Below are 22156 nucleotides of genomic sequence, written 5' to 3' on the forward strand. Positions count from 1 at the left end.
GTTTGGAAACCTCATTTTTAGGAAGGAATTTGATCACTCCACATACACCTAGTTTTGAGAGATTGAAATTTAAAGAACTGAAGTCTTTCTGTGCCCCCAACTAATCTTGTTGCTCCTCTCAGCATTCTTTCTCTAATTGAAGTGTATAAACTTTAAAAGGCTAAGTAAACTAATTGCTGATGGCATCTTTACTCTTTCTGTGATGAAATACACACAAGGGAGCATAAGTTTAAATTGGAAAAGGATAGTTGCAAGAATAGGCATTCAACCAAAGAATCAGTGATTGGAATATGCATCCACCTAGTGTTATGGGGTGGGTAGTTTGAATAAATTTAAAGAAGATTTGGACAAATTCTCTGGAGGTATATGGGAAAAGTTGATTTTTTATTTTTTTTCTGGTTGTTGCTTTATTCTTCCTTGCATCATATTTTCAATACTCATAGTAATTTGTGTGTATGTATGTTCGTTAAACTCATCACAGTCATTTGACATATCACTCGCTGGCAATAATGGCTGCAATAGTGGCACAACTCAAAATTCTTAATTTTTGAGTTAATACGACTAATGAGGTTGGGATAGTGGACTCTACATTTATACAATAACAGTACAAAGTGAGTTCAATATTACCTCGCTAGGTGACACAGGTGTCATTATGTCATCTGAGTTTTTACTGCATCGAGAAGCGTCAGCAGTGGCACTTCTTCAGTGTGCCCCAAACTTGGGACTGAATTCAGTGCTGTTTGTGTGCAACAGTCATCCTTTTTGAGTTGTGCCAGTATTAGAGTGTAATGCAGCCTTTTTGCTTATAACATCAGTTGGCATTATTTTAGTTGAGCCACTATTGTACTCAAAATTTATTATAACAACCTATTTGTATGTTGCAGCGAACTTTCGAATCAAAACCATTACACCCAAATTTCTTGTTGTAGATCATATCCAAAACAAGGGTACACTCTCATTATTATAATGAGAGTGTACCCTTGTTTTGGATATGAATTAGTTGAGGTATATGATGCAAGAAAGCAAGCTTATAGAGCATCAGCCAAAAAAAAAAAAAAAACCCTTCCCATTTCACCCATCTGGTCACTCCAAATGTCTGTCTACTTTAGCCTTAAATTTATTTAAGCTATCAACTTCCATAACAGATCGAAGTCTGTTCCAGCAATCAACTACCGCTGGCTAAAGGCAAAATTGCTCTTATCTATTCTACAACTGTAGAATACATGTGTGGAATTTGAATCAAATCCTCAATTTGAATCTATGCCCACTCAGGCTCTTAATCTCAGCAAGTGGAAGTATCCCATCAGCATTGAGCCTGCTCCAACCATTCAACGCCTTGTACACCTCAATCAGATCTCATCGCAGGTGCCTAGTCTCCAGATGCTGCAATAACAGTAGAAAAGCAGCATTTATACTTTTTCTTTCATAAAACATCATACAAACAGGATGATTATAATTCAGTTAATGTTAAAGCTAGTAAAATGAGAAAACCTTTGGAGTCATTTGTAGGTTTCGAATTGATAAAAGCCTACAAGGGTTCCATTCCGATTTTGAAAAAGAAGCAGTGAACTCTGCCATACGGTGAACAATAACACAATTCCCAAATGTCATGCCTGCTTTTATAAGTCTAAAAGTTAATTTACAGAAGGATTAAGTTTTACTAAGAATGACTAAATTTTTCCATTTTGCTTGTTTGTACACCAATAATTATGTACTGATTTCTTTATCTTATTTATGCTTTACCACAATTATGTTCTCAAAGATTAAAATGTAGTTCATACTTATTAAAATGAGTTTATGAATAAAATAAAGCTCTTGTTTAATGTTTTTTTCTTTTTGTTCTTCATACTGATTACTTTCCAACTTTAGGAGACTCAAGTCACAAATTTCGAATGTTTGTTGGTGCAATAGTGGCACAACTAAAAAGGGGGGGGGTACAATTTTGAGTATTCTGATTATCCATAAGGGAATGTTGATCAAGCCAGCCTAATTTTGAGTACCACTGGGTTTGATGAGATGAATCACATTATATTTCAACAATCAGGGAGGGAAATGCTAGAGGTGTATTAAACTCTGGCAGTAGATAATCTTGTAATAACTGAGAGTAAAGTGGAGGAGAAATTGTTGAAGATAAACATAAGAAAGGCACCTGGGGTGGATGGAATCTATCCAGTTATATTAAAGGAGGCAGCAAAGTAAGTAAGCAAACCTTTAGCCATAATTATGAGATCTTTCTTGGAATTAGGTAGGGGAGGTATGCATGGACTGGAAATATGCAAATGTGACCCCAATCCACAAAGGAGGATCAAAGAGAGAGACACAGGTAATTACAAACCTGTTAGTTTAACTTCTGTTCCAGGGAAGTTAATGGAGGCACTGGTTAAAGAAGCATTGCAGGATCATCTAGACAAGACTTCAGTTATAGTTTGCACACAGCATGGGTTTGTTAAGGGGAAGTCTTGTCTGACCAATTTGATTGGATGCTATGATGTAGTCACTAAATAACTGGATGCAAAGAATAATTTTGATATCATTTACTTGGATTTTAGGACAGCTTTTGATACTGTTACACATGGAAGACTGCTGTACAAATTGGAGTGGTATGGCATTAAGGGTAAGTTACTGCAATGGATAAAGGGATGGTTGAGAGGGAGAAGACAGAGCGTGGTAATCAATGGACACTGCTCTTCGTGGGCTAATGTTATTAGTGGTTGAGTGTTGGGGCCATTGTTGTTTTCTGTATTCATTAATGATATTGATGATGGTATATCAGGCTTAATGTCCAAGTTTGCAGACGATACAAAGGTCGGCAGGGTTGTTAATGACACTAATGACAGTACGCTGCTGCAACAGGATCTAGAAAAGTTGAGCAGGTGGGCTGAGAGGTGGCAACTGAAGTTTAACTTTGACAAATTTAAAGTACTACATATGGGAAGCAGTAACCTCAGAGTATTGTATCAACTGTTTGGTGTGCTACACTGACAGTGGTAGAGAGTGAAAAGGATCTGGGGTAATTGTGCAGGCAGATATGAAGTTTTCTGTGCAGTGCAAACTGTCTGCAAGAGTAGCTCATGGTGTCTTTCAATGAGATACAGGAATTTTTCTAGCAGGGATAAGGAGGTGATTATCCCCTTGTATAAGGCAATGGTCTGGCCACATCTTGAGTACTGTATACAGATCTGGAGGCCTCATTTTAAGAAGGATGTAGAGCTGTTGGAACGAGTACAGAGAAGGGCAACAAGATTAGTGAATGGAAAAAAAAGGGTTGCTCTTATGAAAAAAAGGCTTAAGTTTTGCAAATTACAGTGTCTGGAGACTAGGCACCTGCAAGGTGATCTGATTGAGGTGTATAAAGCCTTGAATGGTTTTAGCATGCTCAAAGCTGATGGGATTCTTCCTCTTGCTCAGAATAATCGCTTGAGAGGGCATAAATTCAAATTGAGGAAAGACAGTTGTAGGATAGATGTGCCGAAGTTTGCTTTTAGCCAGCGGGTGGTTGATTGCTGGAACAAACTTCCATCTGTCGTTGTAGAAGTTGGTACCTGAAACAAATACAAGGTAGAACTAGACAAACATTTGGAGCTAGTGGATGGGTGAAATCAGAAGGGGATGTGTGTTTTTTTTTTTTTTTTTGGCTGATGCTATATAACTTGCTTTCTTGCATCATGTGCCCTTGCTAATCACATAATTTCTTCAATTCTAAATAAACTAATTTTAAAAGCCAAATTTTTCTCATTGATTATCTCAGAATAACAATTTTTGAGTTATACCACTATTGCAGCCAGTGAGTGATATAACAGACTCCAACTCAAAAAAATTTTTTTTTCTTTCTCAAGTATTTGTTTATGTCAAACAATACTGGCTGTCTATCACACTGGCAACCAGCTTTTAGAGGTTTATATCCAGTGATACTTCTTAACCAAAAACATCATTTCAAAACTCCCTTCACTTACTGCAATGTCTGACCATTCTGAACACCTAATCATCTTATCTAACTTATTCAAATTATAATCCATTATATCTGAGTGACACCTTATTTCCTAGCATTTAATGACTTAGCTGTGACTCATCAAATTTATTTACTGTACCCATAGCATTAGAGAGGAATAGAAAGGGTGCAAGAATATTTGCTGTTGCTACTTAGGCAGTGTTATGTGAGTCAGAAAACTGCTGGCTTGGGGAGATTCACAGAATAATAGGTTAACAGTAGCCGCAGGAAGAGGTGAAAGTGATTGTTGACTACTTCTATTGGAATGAGCAGCAGCCTGGAAAGCAAGGTACTGGGGATTTCACAGACTGCTGGGAATCATCATAGAACATGTAAGTACATGGGCTGTGTTAGGGTAACTAAGAGTACAGTGCAGGTATACTTGCTGTATACCAATGCTAGAAGTATATTAAATAAATTTGAGAAATTTGAAGTGCTGGTCAAGACATCAAAGGAGGATATTGCTGGAATATATGAGAGGTGTGGTGTCACACAGATATGAAGAATTGGAATTTGGGGAGTACAATGTGTACAGAAAGGACAGATAGGATAGGAAAGAGGAGGGGTTATGCTGTTAGTTAAAAAACACATAAAATCTAAGGAATGCATCCAGTTGACATGGGTGGACAGTGTAATGTTGAGTCATTTTGGTGTGACGTAAGCACTGGGAAAGCAAAATTGAGAGTAGCAGCATATTATTATTAGCTATATGGTGCAAGGAAGCCCGAGGCTTATGCTGCACCAGCTAAAAAAAAATTCCCTAGTTACCCTGAGAGAGAGAGAGAGAGAGAGAAAAGAAGGAAATCACCAAGAAAAAGAAGAATGATGATATCCAGCTCAGGACCCTGGATTGCCAAGCCCATACTCACCAGATAGGCCTAATGACTCTGAGTACAATGAACAGTGGTACAGAAAAACAGTGAACCAGTAAATCAGAATATTTTATAATTGAGAATTTTAACTTCTCAGGTATTGACTGGAACTTGTGGGTTGGTCACTCATACCCAAGCAAGACTTTTGTGGATTTCTTGGTTGATTGTTTTCTACAGCAGCTTGTTTGTGAGGCAACCAGAGGGAGTAATACGCTTGATATGATCATCAGCAGTGATTATTCATGCATTAAAAATCTGCAGATAAAGGAACTACTAGGTGGTATTGATCACAGCATGCTGAAGTGGGATTTACTCAAAGAGGTAACTACCAGGGGTAAAGGGAAGGGTTTTTGCTTTCATAAAGGCGACTACGATGGTCTGAGACTGTATTTAAATTCTATACAGTGGGACCAACTGATGATGTTACCAAGAGCAAATTCAAAATGGGAAGCATTCAAAGAACTTATCTATCTTGGAAACTACTAGGCTTTACATACCAACTAAGAAATATTGTTCAAGGTTTAGGCCTAAATGGATGTCAGATGAACTAATGAGACATATGGCAGAGAAGAAAAATGCATGGGATACATATAAATTAATGGGTGACATGGAAGCCTATAATATAAGCTGGTCTGTAACCAAGTCACAAAAGAGATTAGGCAGGCAAGGCAGATTATCAGAAATCCTTGGCAAAGGATGCAAAGAAAAACAGAAAAGAGTTCTTTACCTATGTAAACTCTAGAAGGAAAGGGATGAATCAAATTGGTCCACTGGATATTGATGGTTCAACAGTTGAGGATCCTGCTCAGGTGGCTAACAATCTAAACGTGTATTTTGCATCTACATTCACATATGAGGAGTTATTCAGGAAGGGGAATGTCAGAGGTAAAGTAAACTCTGGCAGTGAGCTAGATGATTTTGTAATAACAGAGAGATAAGTGGAGGAGAAATTGTTGAGGATAAACATAAAAAAGGCACCTGGGGTGGATGGGATCTATCCAGTTATATTAAAGGAGGCAGCAAAGGAATTAAGCAAACCCTTAGCAATAATTATGAGAGCTTCTTTGGACTCAAGGGTGGTACCCATAGACTGGAGATGTGCAAATGTGACTCCAGTTCACAAAGGAGGATCAAAGGATGACACAAGTAATTATAGACCTGTGAGTTTAACTTCTGTTTCAGGAAAGTTAATGGAGGCACTGGTTAAAGAAGCACTGCAGGATCATCTAGACAAGACTTCAGTTATAGCTCGGACACAGCATGGTTTTGTTAATGGAAAGTCTTGCCTGACCAATTTGATTGGATACTATGATGCAGTCACAAAAGAACTGGATGCAGAGAATAACTTTGATATTATATATTTGGATCTTAGAAAAGCTTTTGATACTGTTGCACATGGAAGACTGCTGCACAAATTGGAGCAGTGTGGCATTGGAGGCAAATTGCTGCTATGGATAAAGGGATGGTTGAGAGGGAGAAACAGAGAGTGGTAATCAACGGACACTGCTCATCGTGGACTAATGTTATTATTGGAATCCGTCAGGGTTCAGTGTTGAGTGCATTGTTGTTTTCTGTTTTTATAAATGATATTGATGATTGTGTATCAAGCTTAATGTCCAAGTTTGCAGATGATACAAAGGTTGGCAGGGTTGTTAAGGACACTACTGAGGCTATGCTGCTGCAACAGGATCTGGAAAGGTTGAGCAGATGGGCTGAGAGGTGGAAAATGAAGTTTAACATTGACAAATGTAAAGAATAACATATTTGAAACAGTAACCCCAGAGCAACGTATCAACTCTGTGGTACTACACTTACAGTTGTAGAGAATGAAAAGGACCTGGGGGTAATTGTGCAGGCAGATATGAAGTTTTCTGAGCAGTGCAGATGGGCTGCAAGAGTAGCTCATGGCGTGTTGTCAATGATATACAGGAATGTTTCTACAGGGATAAGGAGGTGATTATTCCCTTGTAGAAGGCAATGGTCAGGTCACACCTTGAGTACTGTATACAGGTCTGGAGGCCTCGTTTCAAGAAGGATGTAGAGCTGCTGGAACGAGTACAGAGAAGGGCAACAAGATTAGTGAATGGAACAAAGGGTTGCTCTTACGAAGAAAGGCTTAAGTTTTGGAAATTACAGTGTCTTGGGACTAGGCACCAGCGAGGTGATCTGATAGAGGTGTATAAAGCCTTGAATGGTTTGAGTATGCTCAATTCCAATGGGATTCTTCCTCTTGTTCAGAATAATCACCTGATAGGGCATAAATTCAAATTGAGGAAAGACAGGTATAGGATTGATATGCGGAAATTTGCCTTTAGCCAGCAGGTAGTTGGTTTGTGGAACAGACTTCCATCCCTTGTTGTGGAAGTTGATAGTCTAAATAAATTTAAGGCTCAGCTGGACAGGTATTTTGAACGAATGGAGGGGTGAAATGGGAGTGGTTTTTTTTTTTTTTTTTGGCTGATGCTGCATAAGCTTGCTTTTTTGCATCAAATGCCTCTACTAATGCTAATGCCAAGAGTATTATCTCGAGCTGCTACAACCTTCACATCATTCTGGAACCAAAACTGATCACACATGGAACAGACTGAACCAAAATCATTATCCAAGAATGTATGTTTAACTGTACGTGGATGCTGTGGTGTTTCTTAAAATCCTATTGCTGCTCTGGCTGTGTATCACATTTTGATCGATTTGATGGAGTTGTCTCCATCTCATTCTGGTAGTCAGTTTTGGCTTCTTCGCTTCTCGTTTACGACTGGGCTTCGGACACCCTTCATAGTTTTCATTTGCAGTGTCTACTTCCAAGACTCTTTCCAAATTCACTTCTAACATTTCTGGGGAGATGTAAGGCTCTAAAGATGTGGATAGACCTTCTTTGGCTTTTTTGTTCAACTCCATCACACACTGTAATTTCTTCCAATGTAGAAATAACTTAGCTCTTTCGTTTGTACTCAAAGGAGGTGGTTTCGGTGGTTGTATTGCATGTATATGTGCTCTATACGCCTTACAACACTCACTATTATTCTTTGACATGTTGAAATATAAATTTTTTCCATTGAAATTTTGATGTGAAAACATCTATAGCGGCACTGGAGTAAAACCAATTGGTAATGAAATTGTCTTATGGAAATTATGTCACTTTCTATTTTATATTTTAATTTAAATTAAATGATGTCACTTTCTAATGTCACTAACGATGCTAACTGAATCACTAACGTTGATTCCGTAGTGTAAGTAGTGGGCATGAGAATAAAATGTTGCATCGTTCATACTAAGAGACGGAAATGATGTCACTTCCTAAATGATGCTAACTCAGTCACTAACATTGATTTGGTAGAGTAAGCAGCGAGTAGTAATATTATGCAAGAATAAAAGCTTTGAAGCCACCAAAGTAGCCTCATGTCGAAAAGTAATGAGTTCGTAAACATAGAGAAGGAAAAAAATGGAGACTTTAATAAAATTTGCTTCTCAAGATTTTGATCAACATCAACCTTCTAAGTAGCATAAGTAAGTTTTGATTAAACCGTTTAAAAATTTAAACAGTTTGATTCAAGAACGCAACAATAAAACAATCACTTGAACAAACAATCACTTCTTGAAGTAGTTTTTTTTGATTATGACATCGTACTAATCTAGAAATGGATTTTGCTAACTATTGAATTGTGAAAATACCAAATCTAATTTCAGTTAACAACCTATGAGTATATCAAAGATAGCTAAAACTTCAGCTGAGCGAAATCGAGAGAAGTATGCAAGAATAAAAGCTTCAAAGCCACTGAAGAAGCCTCCCATGTCAACAAAAGAATGAGTTCAAAAACAAAGAGAACAAAAAAAACTGCATAGATTAATAAAATCTTTATCCATAGCAGCAAATTGCTGCTATGAATAAAGGGATGGTTGAGGGGGAGAAGACAGAGAGTTGTAATCAATGGGCACTGCTCATCGTGGACTAATTTTATTAGTGGAGTCCCTCAGGGTTCAGTGTTGGGTCCATTGTTGTTTTCTGTATTTATAAATGATATTTATGATGGTATATCAAGCTTAATGTCCAAATTTGCGGACGATACAAAGGTTGGCAGGGTTGTTAAGAACACTAATGATAGTATGCTGCCGCAACAGGATCTAGAAAAGTTGAGCAGATGGGCTGAGAGTTTAACATTGACAAATGTAAAGTACTACGTATGGGAAGCAGTAATCCTAGAGTGACGTATCAACTGTGTGGTACTACACTGATAGTGATAGAGAACGAAATGGACCTGGGGGTAATTGTGCAGGCAGATATGAAGTTTTCTGAGCAGTGCAGACGGTCTGCAAGAGTAGCTCATAGTGTCTTGTCAATGATATACAGGAATTTTTCTAGCAGGGATAAGGAGGTGATTATCCCCTTATATAAGGCATTGGTCAGGCCACACCTTGAGTACTGTATACAGGTCTGGAGGTCTCATTTTAAGAAGGATGTAGAGCTGTTGGAATGAGTACAGAGAAGGGCAAAAAGATTAGTGAATGGAACAAAGGGTTGCTCTTATGAAGAAAGGCTTAACTTTTGCAAATTACAGTGTCTGGAGACTAGGCACCTGTGAGGTGATCTGATAGAGGTGTATAAAGCCTTGAATGGTTTGAGCATGCTTAGTGCCGATGGGATTCTTCCTCTTGCTCAGAATAATCACCTTAGAGGGCATAAATTCTAATTGAGGAAAGACAGATGTTGGATAGATGTGCGGAAGTTTGCTTTTAGCTAGCTTGTAGTTGGTTGACGGAACAGAATTTCATCCTTTGTTGTTGAAGTTGATAGCTTAAATAAATTTAAGGCTGAGCTGGACAGGTATTTGGACTGAATGGAGGGGTAAAATGGGAGCATTCCACCCCTCTGTCTAAAGTCTTTGCTGTTTTCTTTGCATCCTTTGCCAAAGATTTCTCGTAATCTGCCTTCGGCTGCCTAACATCCTTTGTGACTTCATTACAGACCAGTTTATATGTAGCATAGGCTTCTGTGTTGCCTGATAATTTATATGCATCCCATCCATTTTTCTTCTGTGCAGTGAGTCTCATTAATTCATATGACATCCATTTAGGCCTAAATCTTGAACAGTATTTCTTAGTTGGTATGAAAAGCTTAGTAGCTTCAAAGATTACTGTTTTGAATTTCCATTTTGAAATTGCTGTTGGTAACATCATCAGTTGGTCCCACTGTATAGAATTTAAATACTGTAGTCGCCTTTACGAAAGCAAAAACCCTTCCTTTTACCCCTGATGGTAGTTACATCTTTTAAGTAAATCCCACATCAGTACACCAATCACTGCCGTCTAGTGATTCTTTTTAGCCGACCGGGCTAGCCGGGTGGGTAAAGTACCTGCCCGGCAACCCAAAGGTCGCGGGTTTGAATCCTGCCTCGGGCATAGATCAGAGTATTACAAAAACTTTGGGAGGTGCATCATGACCACAGAAGCTGATGCGCCAACAACTAACAAAAAAAAAAAGTGAATCTTTTATCTGCAGATTTGTAATGAATGAATAATCATTGCTGATAATCAAATAAAGAGAATTACTCCCTCTGGTTGCCTCTTGAACAGTCTGCTGTAGAAAAAAATCATCCGGTAAATCTACAAAAGTCTTGCTAGTGTGCAAGTAACCAATGCACAAGGTCCAGTCAATATCTGGGAAGGTAGGTAAAATTCGCCACTATAATACATTCCTATTTACTGGCCCGCTCTATTTCTCTGTACAATTGTTCATTGTACTCATCAGAGTCATTAGGTCTATAACACACTCCTACTCTTATTTTTGTATTTCCAGTGGTGCTTACTCACCAAACAGACTGAACATTACACTGTCTCTAATTTCAACTGGAGTGGAGATACTGGCTTAGATTTTATTTGTTTTCCAACTAACAGCATAATCTGTTCTACCTTCCTATCCTGTCTGTCCTGTCTGTCCTTGTACCCCCAAAATTCCAATTCTGTATTCCTTATATCTGTGTGGCACCATGTCTCTGATATCCCAATAATATCAGCCTTTGATGTCTTGACCAGCACTTCAGATTCATTAAATTTATTTTCTTTACTCGTAGTATTGTTGTACATGCAAGTATACACGCACCTGTATACACGCACAAGTAAATACACAGCCCGTGTATTTACTTGTTCAATGAAGATTGTCAGCATTTCCAGACATCTCCAGCACCTTGCTTCCCAGGCTGCCACTCATTCCAATAGAAACATTACGAATATTAGCGGGTCTCGATCACACAAGTTGTCTGTCCAACGTGTCCAATAGGAACAGTGCAAGAATTAATTTCGTCTCTGCCTGCTGCGTTTATTAGTCTGTTTATCTTCTCAAACTATCATCTTTCCAACCCACGTAAAACTCCTTGATGGCATCAGAAAATATTCTTGCAACCTTTCTATCCCATCTCTCTAGAAGCAGTCTCTCCTCTTAACAGGCACAGACCGTGCTGTGAAAAATTCTTCCCACGAACCTTCCACAATCTCTTGAGGGCCGAATTGAGTGACAAGGCTCTCATCATGTACTCCCTGCTATCGTGTCTGGGGAGAATTGCAGACACTTTCAAATTTAACACTAACTCACTACTTTTTTTCGACATTGACCTGTACTTGTTAAGTAAGTCTGCAGATCTACTCTTGGTCATTAATGCCAACGTGTACAACAATATCACCTTTTGTGTCCTTAAAAGATGATCTACAATGCTATCAACTTTTGCCCCTGGTAGACATATCCCAGTCCTATTGCACATATCCTTTTGGCACAATATAGTTCTCTTTTCCTGACAGTAGAGCCACCGATAACAACTAGTTCCTGTGGGACCAGTCATTCTGCCTTGGGGATTGCCACTGTGTTACCTGATGATCAGTGCAAGCTCTGACTTTGATGTGGGCAGCTGAGAGTTTGATGAGCTCCCCAATTTAAATCCTTCAAGGACATCCTCCTATTCTTCAAGCTCTCATAAAGGCCCATAACAATGCTGAGTTGTCTCCTAACTTCCTTGCGCTTCTTAATCGAGCACACTTAAAAGACATCTCCCTTGACAATATCATGTCCCATTTCTGATAGCTCCATAAACATCAAACAAGCAGTGGATCTCAAATATGCTGTGATTCAGAGGACAACCTTCCCCCTCCCCATTTCTCCCTAGAGCTATGGTACTCCTACTACCTTGAGCCTTTTGCTTTGCTGCTGTGGTTTGAGGTATGATTTCGAATTAATTTCAATACAGTTGAAAAATACTACACTAAACTTATAATCCAATGCAGTAATAACACTATATATATACTGTATATATTTCATTATTGATCTTATGGTGGTTATGTATTTCGTTTCTCCTATCCAGTTTTAAGTTATATGTATTATGCTAACGTTACATTTGTAAATTATAGTTAGTTATAATAGATAATAAATTTGACTATCTATTGCCAACCTACATGATTCAAACTCATGCGAACTATTTGCAATACTGTCATCATCATCATATGATCATCAGCCATTTTCAGTTCAATGCAGGATGAAGACCCCTGCAGCAACTTTCCAGTTCCTTCTGTTCTGTTCAATGACCATCCATTTACTGCTCAAGACTATCAATCTATGTAATACTATATCTATGCCAAATCACTGATTCAAAAATCTCTACGAATATTAATGTTGTATGTTACAGACTATTTGAGAAATTTAAATTATTAAAACACATACTTAAGTAACACTATAAAATTATAGTTTATAATCCTCTTCTGATACTGATTACACTGCTACAAGCTATGTAGAAACTTCCAGTATCTGTTATATCAATTCGAAAATGGTGGCAGAATTCAAAAGCTTTTTTTGGAATTTCTGCTTTGTTGGGTACTGAAACATGGTAGCATCATCCAGTGGCATGTCCATCTCTCTCTTTGTCTGGGTGTGATACAATGGTTGTGAGCATTCCACTTTGGCTGTCACATGAAACCAATACCAATGCCATACAAGTAGACAGTTTTCTTGAACAGTATGATGTGTAGAGTTAACCAGTGGTTCTTATGGGAGGCTCAGTGTCTCTTGCTGGATCTGTCATGATCACTGTAAAAAAGAGATCCAGGAAGCGTGGATGGTGAACCTGCTAATGCTTCTATTAACTGTTTTTTGGGAATTCTTTTGGTTGTTGTGGAACACTTCAAGTTCCTCTTCTTTTGCTGATATATAATATTAAGCACTTTTGGATCCGAGATAAAGAAATTATGATGTTTTGTGTTGAATGTGTTCATAAATCCGAATTTGGAGCTTTTGAAGTGTTTGCTCTTGGTAATATCATCTACAGTTATAGTTGAATTGGTAAACCACATCTCTCACCAGTTGACTTGGGCAAGTGAGGAGTTACATATTTGTTTTGAGCTTCTACTCCCTTTAAGCTGAACATTAACATTATGCTTCTTTATCCACCGATGAAAAGCCAACTAGCTTTGAAATGGTGCCGTCTGGGTAGTGGTGGTGCCCACCGAGAATAAGTAACAATAGTCTTCTCTATTAGTGAAGCATTACTTATTCGATGTAGTGCAATACATGGGCAACTCGTGAAGGATGAGAACAATATGAGATGCTGATGAAATGATGCCTTTCACACTACTGTAGTTTTTCTTTAAGAGTTGTCTATGGTGTATCTACACTGATATTATATAGATATAGAACCTTAGAATATTATGCCTAGTTGCATTTAGTTTTATTTAAATAATAAACATTACGACAATTTGGTCCCCGTTTTAAGGGGAGTTTTCTGGAACCAGTTATCCTCGGATAACCAGGATCCCCTGTATATTGTTATTCAGTTCTTCTAGATTGTCAGGTATGTAGATGCTTAAGTGCTCTGAGCTTCATGCTTTTTATTATATCCAGTTGCCTGATGAATGGTGATTGGAGTGATAATTGAAAACAGACAACGTGCCTGTAGGCTGGGCAGGAGCAGCAGTGCATAGCACACGCTTCTTGATTAGACCGGAGTTCGAGCCCATGACCACCAAATACGGAGGATGCGGAAAGGTCAGGGAATGACCACCGCATATCCTGGAGCAATATGGCCTTAGTTGCTAATGCTCCTAAAAACCAAATAAAAACAGCCTGTAGGCTTTCTGAAAACAATTATTCTGCTGAGCTTGTTAATGCAGACATTGTTTAGGAATGGAAGGGTTTTGTTTTCTCCTTTTTCTGTCACAAATTTAATGTTTTGTCTAGGTTATTAATATGGTTATGGTTATTATACAGATTGCTGATAAACTATCGAATACTGATTGGGAGTTATAAAGTGATTTTATAATAACAGAAAGTAAGGCAGAAGAAAGACTGCTGAGCCAAAAGTGAACAAAGCACCTAGGGGTGAGAATCTATCTAATTATATTACAGGGACAGAAAAGAGTATTCTTACCAAGAAAGATGGATTCTGTAAATTGCAGTATATGCCTACATGGTGGTATAATTTAAGTGTGTAAAGTTTTAATGGGTTAAGTAAACAATGCTGATGGCATATATACTCTTTCTCAGATGACACACACACACACACACACACACACACACACAAATTTAAATTGAAAAGGCTGGTTGCAGAACAAATGTGTAAATAAAATGTGTAATTTCCACCTGTCAGTGAAAGTGAGTATCTTGAATAAATTTAATGGATTGAACAGATTATTAGAAGGAATGGGCAAATGAAGTGGGTACATTTTTTTAATTTCATTAGTTATTAGTTAATTAATTTATTTTTGGTTGATGTTGAATAAGCTTTGCTTGATTGTATCGTAGGCTTCTTAGGTAATATATGAGGTATTTTTAAACAGTTTTAAATTAAAAAATTTAAATACTCTTTTGATGAATTTGACTGAAGTGTTCACTGTATTTCTTTTTACCATATGCCTATATATATATATATATATATACATTTTGATAAGACAATCAAATATATTTTTTTATTTCATTATTTTTTTTGATAAACTTTTGTAAAAATTGATTTCATTATTTTAAATTAGATATATGCATATTTTTTTGTGAGAGAAATGTCAAGAAAGCAGAGGAGTAGAATACCAGTTAATCAAGGACAAAGAGGATTTATGTTCATTAATACTGAAGCATGTTTCCATCATCAAAAGAAAGAGCCACCACTTCACCCACAGATAATTAAACAGGCAAGATCATCAGGCCAGTTGAATCTTGTCAACAGAGGTCTAATAGAAGGTATGAGCATTTTTCATTGTATTCCTATGGGCTTAAAATTTGCTTACCAGTTGTTAATTGCACTTTTTTTTTTTTTTTTTGCAATTTGGGATCAAATATCCCTTATGTGTAGTATCAGTATTTTGAAATGTTTCTTACCATGTTTTTACTGATTAATACAATTATATATTTTTAAAAAATGAAATATGTCATGTTCATAATAGTAGCAACTGATTTTTATGTGCCAACATTTAAAATTTATAATGTAGCTGCACATCAGTATTTTTAGAATTGTCAGTTCTTCAGTTTGACTTGAAGTCTGAGTTTAAGCATTCATTTTTGCATTCCATTTTGTTATAATTTCTTTGGTCGTAGAATGATAGAGACAAAATGCAGTTTACATTCTATTTTAAGCAAATTTAATAGTATTGCTTGTTATTAATGCTTTTTTAGAATGTGTGTAAGTTAAATACTATTTAATACATGTATTTATATACTGCAATGCTAATGGATTGATAAGACCCTAAACTGGAACTATGAAATCTGAAGAGTAAATAGTTATCACACTGGAACTATGAAATCTGAAGAGTAAACAGTTATCAAATAGTTTGTAAATGCTATTTACAAAAGAGAAAATCTTTTGTAAATAGCATTTAATGTTAGGTACAAAAATAATTAAATAATCCCACTCCAGATAATGTAAATATATCCCCCCCCTTCCCAGATCATCTTTTGAAGATGTGCCAATGGAAAGAATTTCTAATTTTTTTTATGCACTACACCTCTGATTATCTTAAATCTAAATTGATATTCATATTTTCTGATAGTAAAATTTAAAAAAAAATGTAAAAAAATATTCATAACATAAGTGTTCATATTGCCATTTTTATGTCTACAGTATTTAGGATCTTATAACACTGTTTCATGTGAATATTTTTTATTAAATTTTTTTTTATTGAACAATAATGCTGTAGCTATTATAATGGTATTTAAAAAGGAAAATATAATTTCTGTAATAGTGATAGTTCTTAATTTTTAAAAAAATATCTTAAGTAGCCATGCAGACTTATTTTTCTGTCAGTGAAAATAATTAAAAAGATATCTTAGGCCTGTATGATATTATTTCCGAAAACAAAACTCTTCCTCTTGACAATAATTATTTCTTTAAATAAATTGCAAATTAATACATTATGATCATTGCCTGCTATTGACTCCTTAACCATGAGGGTTCCTAAGATTTGATGAATCATTGCTGATAACCATAAAAATATTCCTTTCCCATCTGAAATGTCAAATTTGTTAACAGAGAAATGAAGCATTTAACAACTCTGCATGTTTTTTTCTTGCCACTGAGCAAATGATATCTGGAAAATTGAAGTCTCCCTGTAATTAAGACATTCTGATTTGCTAGTCCATTCTTTATATTTGTATAATGTTCATTATACTAATCACAGTCATTCGGTCTGTTAACAGTAATAAGAAATCTTGAAAAACTTTAGGTTCTGGGCTTTGTCCTTGGATGACATTTTGTTTTTATTTAGTATTAGCAAATGATGTGGCACCTCCATAACCAGGTGGGCAGGAGCAGCAGTGCGTAGCACACACTTCTTGATTAGACTGGGGTTCGAGCCCGTGACCACCAAATATGGAGGATGTGGAAAGGTCAGGGAATGACCACCGCATATTAGCATTAGTAGAGGCATACAATACAAGAAAGCAAGCTTATGCAGCATCAGCCAAAAAAAAAAAAAAAAACACCCTCCCATTTCACCCCACCATTTGTTCCAAATGCCTGTCCAGCTCAGCCTTAAATTTATTTAGGCTATCAACTTCCATAACAAAAGATGGAAGACTGTTCCACCAACCAACTACCCGCTAAAGGCAAATTTCCGCACATATATTCTACAACTGTCTTTCCTCAATTTGAATCTGTGTCCCCTCAGGTTCTTAATCTGAGCAAGAGGAAGAATCACATCAGCATTCAGCTTGCTCAACCCATTCAAGGCCTTATACACCTCAATCACATCACCTCACCTCACAGGTGCCTACTCTCCAGGCACTGCAATTTGCAGAACTCAAGACTTTCTTGGTAAGAACATCCCTTTGTTCCCCTCACCAATCTTGTTCTCCTTCTTTGTACTCATTCTAGCAACTCTACATCCTTCCTAAAATGAGGCCTCCAGACCTGTAAACAGTACCCTAGGTGTGGCCTGACCATTGCCTTGTACAACGGGATAATCACTTCCCTGTCCCTGCTAGCAAAATTCCTACATATAATTGACAAGACCCCATGACCTGCTCTGGCAGCCCCTCTGCACTGCTCAGCAAGCTTCATATTTGACTGCACAATTACCCCCAGGTCTTTTTCACTTTTTACTTCCCTGAGTGTAGTACCTCACAGTTGCTACGTTTCTCTTGGGTTATTGCTACCCATATGCAGTACTTTGCATTTGTCAATGTTAAACTTCAGTCGCCACTTTTCAGAACATTTGTCCAACTTATCTGGATCCAGTTGGAGTAGCATACTGTCTTTACTGACATTAACAACCCTGCCAACCTTTGTATCATCTGCAGACTTGGACATTAAACCTGATATACCTTCATCAATATCATTGATAAATATACAAAACAACAGTGGGCCCAACGCCGAGAACCCTGAGGAACTCCACTAATAACATTTGTCCACGAAGAGCAGTGTCCATTGATTACCACTCTCTGTCGACTCCCACTCAACCATTCCTTTATCCATTATAGCAACTTACCCTTAATGCCATACCTCTCCAATTTGTACAGCAGTCTTTCATGTGCAACAATATCAAAAGCTTTCCTGAAATCCAAGTAGATGATATCAAAATTATTTTTGGCATTCATTTCCTTTGTGATCACATCATAGTCCAATCAAATTGGTCAGACTAGACCTCCCTTTAACAAACCCATGCTGTGTCTTAACTATTACTGCAGTCTTGTCTAGATGATCCTGCAGTGCTTCTTTAACCAGTACCTCCATTAATTTCCCTAGAACAGAAGTTAAACTAACAGGTCTGTAGTTACCTGTGTCACCTTTTGAACCCCCTTTGTGAATTGGTGATACATATGCACACCTCCAGTCCAACATAGCTCTCATAATTATGGCTAAGAGTTTGCTTACTTCCTTTGCTGCCTCCCTTTTTATAACTGGATAGATCGTATCCATCCACCCCAGGTGCCTTTTTTATGGTTAACTTCAACAATTTCTCCTCCACTTTGTTCTCAATTATTGCAAAATAACTTAGCTCCCTGTTAGAGTTTGATAAACTTCTGGAAGTCCCCTCATTGAATAACTTCTCGTGTGAATGTAGATGCGAAATATTCATTCAGTTTATCAGCTACCTGTGCATGATCATCAATATTCAACCCATCTATGTTAAGTGGTCCAATCTGATTCATCCCTTTTCTTCTAGAGTTTACATAAGTAAAGAACTCTTTGCTGTTTTTCTTTGTATCCTTTGTCAAAGATTTCTCGTAATCTGCCATCGCCTGCCTAACCTCCTTTGTGACTTGATTACAGACTACTTTATATCTGCCATAGGCTTCTGTGTCACCTGATACTCCCTGTTAGAGTTTGATAAACTTCTGGAAGTCCCCTCATTGAATAACTCCTCATGTGAATGTAGATGCGAAATATTCATTCAGTTTATCAGCTACCTGTGCATGATCATCAATATTCAACCCATCTATGTTAAGTGGTCCAATCTGATTCATCCCTTTCCTTCTAGAGTTTACATAAGTAAAGAACTCTTTGCTGTTTTTCTTTGCATCCTTTGTCAAAGATTTCTCGTAATCTGCCATCGCCTGCCTAACCTCCTTTGTGACTTGATTAAAGACTAGTTTATATCTGCCATAGGCTTCTGTGTCACCTGATACTTTATATGCATTCCATACATTTTTCTTCTCTGCCATAAGCCTCATTAGTTCATCTGACATCCATTTAGGCCTAAACCTTGAACAGTATTTCTTTTATTTGGAATGAAAAGCCTAGTAGCCTCCAAAATTAAGTTGTTGAAGGCTTCCCATTTAGAATTCAATGTTGGTAACATTATCAGTTGATCCCACTGTACAGAATTTAAACACTGTCTGGACCCCTGTAATCACCTTTACGAAATCAAAAGCCCTTCCCTTTAGCCTTGATAGTAGTTACATCTTTAAGTAATTCCCACATCAGTACGTTGTGATCCCTGTCACCCAGTGTTCCTTTATCTGCAAATTCTTAATGCATGAATAATCACTGCTGATTATTAGATCAAGAGTATTACTCCCTCTGGTTGTCTCTCAAACATGTTGCTGTAGAAAACAGTCATCCAATAAATCCACAAAATCTTGCTAGTGTGTGAGTGACCAAGCCACAAGTTGCATTCAATATTTGGAAAGTTAAAATTCCCATTTATAAGACTTTCTTATTTACTGGCCCACTCTATTTCTCTGCCCAATCGTTCATTATACTCATGAGATTCATTAGGCCTATAACACACACCTACTCTCATTTTTCCTTTCCCAGTGCTTATATCACACCGAACAAACTCAACATTGCGTTGTCCACCAACTTCAATTGGATGCACTTCCTTAGATTTTATGTGTTTCTTAACTAACAGCATAACTCCCTCCTCCCTTCCTGTCCTGTCTATCCTTTGTGTACACATTGTACTCCGCCAAATTCCAATTCTGCACTGCTTATATCTGTGTGACACCATGTCTCTGATATCCCAACAATACCTGCCTTTGATGTCTTGACTAGCACTTCAAACTCATCAAATTTATTAACTATATGCCTAGCATTGGTGTACATGCAAGTATACATGCACTTGTTTCTACTCTTAGTTACCTTAACACAGCCCATGTATTTATTTATTCCACTATGACTCCCAGCAGTCCTGGAAATCTCCATTGTCTTGCTGTCCAGGCTGTAGCTCATTCTAATAGAAACAAGAATCACTTTTGCCTATGCCTGCGGCCACTGTTAACCTCTTAGTCTGTGTATCCCCCGAAGCTAGCAGTTTTCCTACCCACCTAACACTGCCTCGATGGCATCAGCAAATATTCTTGCACCCTTTCTATTTAAGTGTACCCTATCCCTGTAGAAGTAGTCTCTCTTGTCAACAAGCACAGACCAAGCTGAAAAAAATTCTACCACTTGAGCCTTGCACAGTCTTTCCAGGGCTGAATTGATTGACAAGGCTCTCATCATATACTCCTTCTTATCATGTCTGGGCCGAATTTCAGACACTTTCACATTCAAACCTAACTCGCGGCTTTTTTTCAACATTGACCTGTATTTGTTGAGTAAATCTGCAGATCTCTTAATGTCATTTGTTCCAACATGTACAACAATATCACCTTTTGTGCCCTTAAAAGATGATATCTGCTCTACAACGTCATCAACTTTTGCCCCTGGCAGACATACTCTGGTCCTGTTCCACCTATCCTTCTTGCATACTATATTCCCTATATCCCTGGAGCAATATGGCCTTAGTTGCTAATGCTCCTAAAAACCAAATAACAACAACAGCAAATGATGCAAGGAAGCAAGCTTATACAGCATCAGTCAAAAAAAAAAAAAAAACCATCCACTTCATCTGTCCATCCCCTGTAATCATTTGTATAATTCTTCCTTAAATTTATTATTTGACCCTGACTGCCAAGTGATATTAGTGACTGCACAGCACCTTTCAGTAGTTATTATCTAGTATGCTTTACTTTAAACATGTTTCTACTGAGTTTTACAAGTACTTTCAGTCTTGAGTATTTAAAATAAATAACACTAAACATATATTATAACGAGAAAGAAAGTCAGTATTAAACCTTTTTCTTCACTTGGGTCCACTAGGTAGTATCACTCTTTCATCACATGTCTAACTCCAGGGGCTCACAGGTGAGTAAGGGGTTGGCGCACCCAGTGTCCTGAACTGGATATCATCATTCTTCTCTTTCTTGGTGATTTCCTTCTACTAGTCTCTCTCTCTTTCTCAGGGTAACTCAGAAATTGTTTTTTGGCTGGTGTAGCATAAGCCTCAGACTTCCTTGCACCTTATGGCTAATAATAATAATAATGTTTAAAGAAATTCTCCCAGGGCCAAAAAGAGCATAACATGAATTATCCTCTTTTTGGCCTTGGTCAACAAGTTTTCAGTATCTTTTGTTTCTTTGATGAAAATATTTTTCTGTATTGTTTTGCATGTAGGGAGTTGAGAAATCAGCATTAAAAATATTATTTTGCTCAAGTTTTGAAAATACCTGTTATGTCTTATATTCTATAACATTATATTCTACATAGACCTAAAACAGGATAAATAAAGAACCATACTGTTTTAATATATCTTAATATATCTTTTAATATATTCGCTGTACTGTTTTAATATATCTTAATATATCTTATATTGAAAAACATATTATAAAAAAATTTACGAAACTGTTTAAAATAAGAATTGAGACATTTTTAGTTATTGAAAAAAAAAAATTAAATCACACTGATCAGCAAAATACATAAAATCACTTGATTTTCATTTTAAGCTTCTTCTTTGCCCGAGGCATAAGGTGCATCTCTTGTCATAGTCCAGCAATACTCAGCTAGTTGCAGAGGTCCATTTGCCTTGGCATTGTGTCTCCATCGCCGAGATGTCCTGATGGAATCTCTTGCCATGCTTGTCATGTAATGCGCCACAGTTGTCCAGGAAAAAATCCAAATGAGAGTGAAGAAAGTATATTTTTAATGACATGTTACAGCCTAATTTATGGTATGATGAGGTCTCTCACAAGCTGTTTATAGTTATCTGTTTTGTTGTTTCCCAGAAAGTTTGTTATTACAAGTTTGAAAGAATCTCGGGCCACTTTCTCATCACAATGGAGGATATGGTCAAAGTGTTCATCCTTCTGAAGGTCCCGTACCTGTTGGCCAGTGAACATGCCTTCCATTATTTTGGCCTCACTAAGTCTTGGAAATTTTTCCTTGAGGTATTTGAAAGCTGATCCATCTTGATCCATGGCCTTAACAAATTGTTTTGTTTGGCTGAACTAGTGGACTGTAATGGACATTTTTTATTCCTGGATTAAGTGATTGCCTTAAAGGCCAGTCTTTTCTTG

The 22156-nt window shown here is 37.3% G+C and overlaps 1 protein-coding gene across 3 annotated transcripts in view; it reads left to right on the forward strand.

Annotated features, from left to right (window-relative positions):
• Positions 1 to 22156, forward strand: part of LOC150087009 (leucine-rich repeat-containing protein 40-like) — a 500077-nt gene that overhangs the window by 56098 nt on the left and 421823 nt on the right. For all 3 annotated transcript variants that reach the window (XM_090372899.1, XM_090372898.1, XM_090372896.1), the window contains exon 2: positions 14860 to 15064. In XM_090372899.1, the coding sequence (XP_090229025.1) occupies positions 14887 to 15064 (178 nt within the window). In that variant the 5' untranslated portion in view covers positions 14860 to 14886. The remainder of the gene's footprint in view (positions 1 to 14859; positions 15065 to 22156) is intronic.

The sequence above is a fragment of the Mastigoproctus giganteus genome, chromosome 4, assembly GCF_048544385.1.
Source record: "Mastigoproctus giganteus isolate SK-2022 chromosome 4, ASM4854438v1, whole genome shotgun sequence".
NCBI lineage: Eukaryota > Metazoa > Arthropoda > Arachnida > Uropygi > Thelyphonidae > Mastigoproctus > Mastigoproctus giganteus.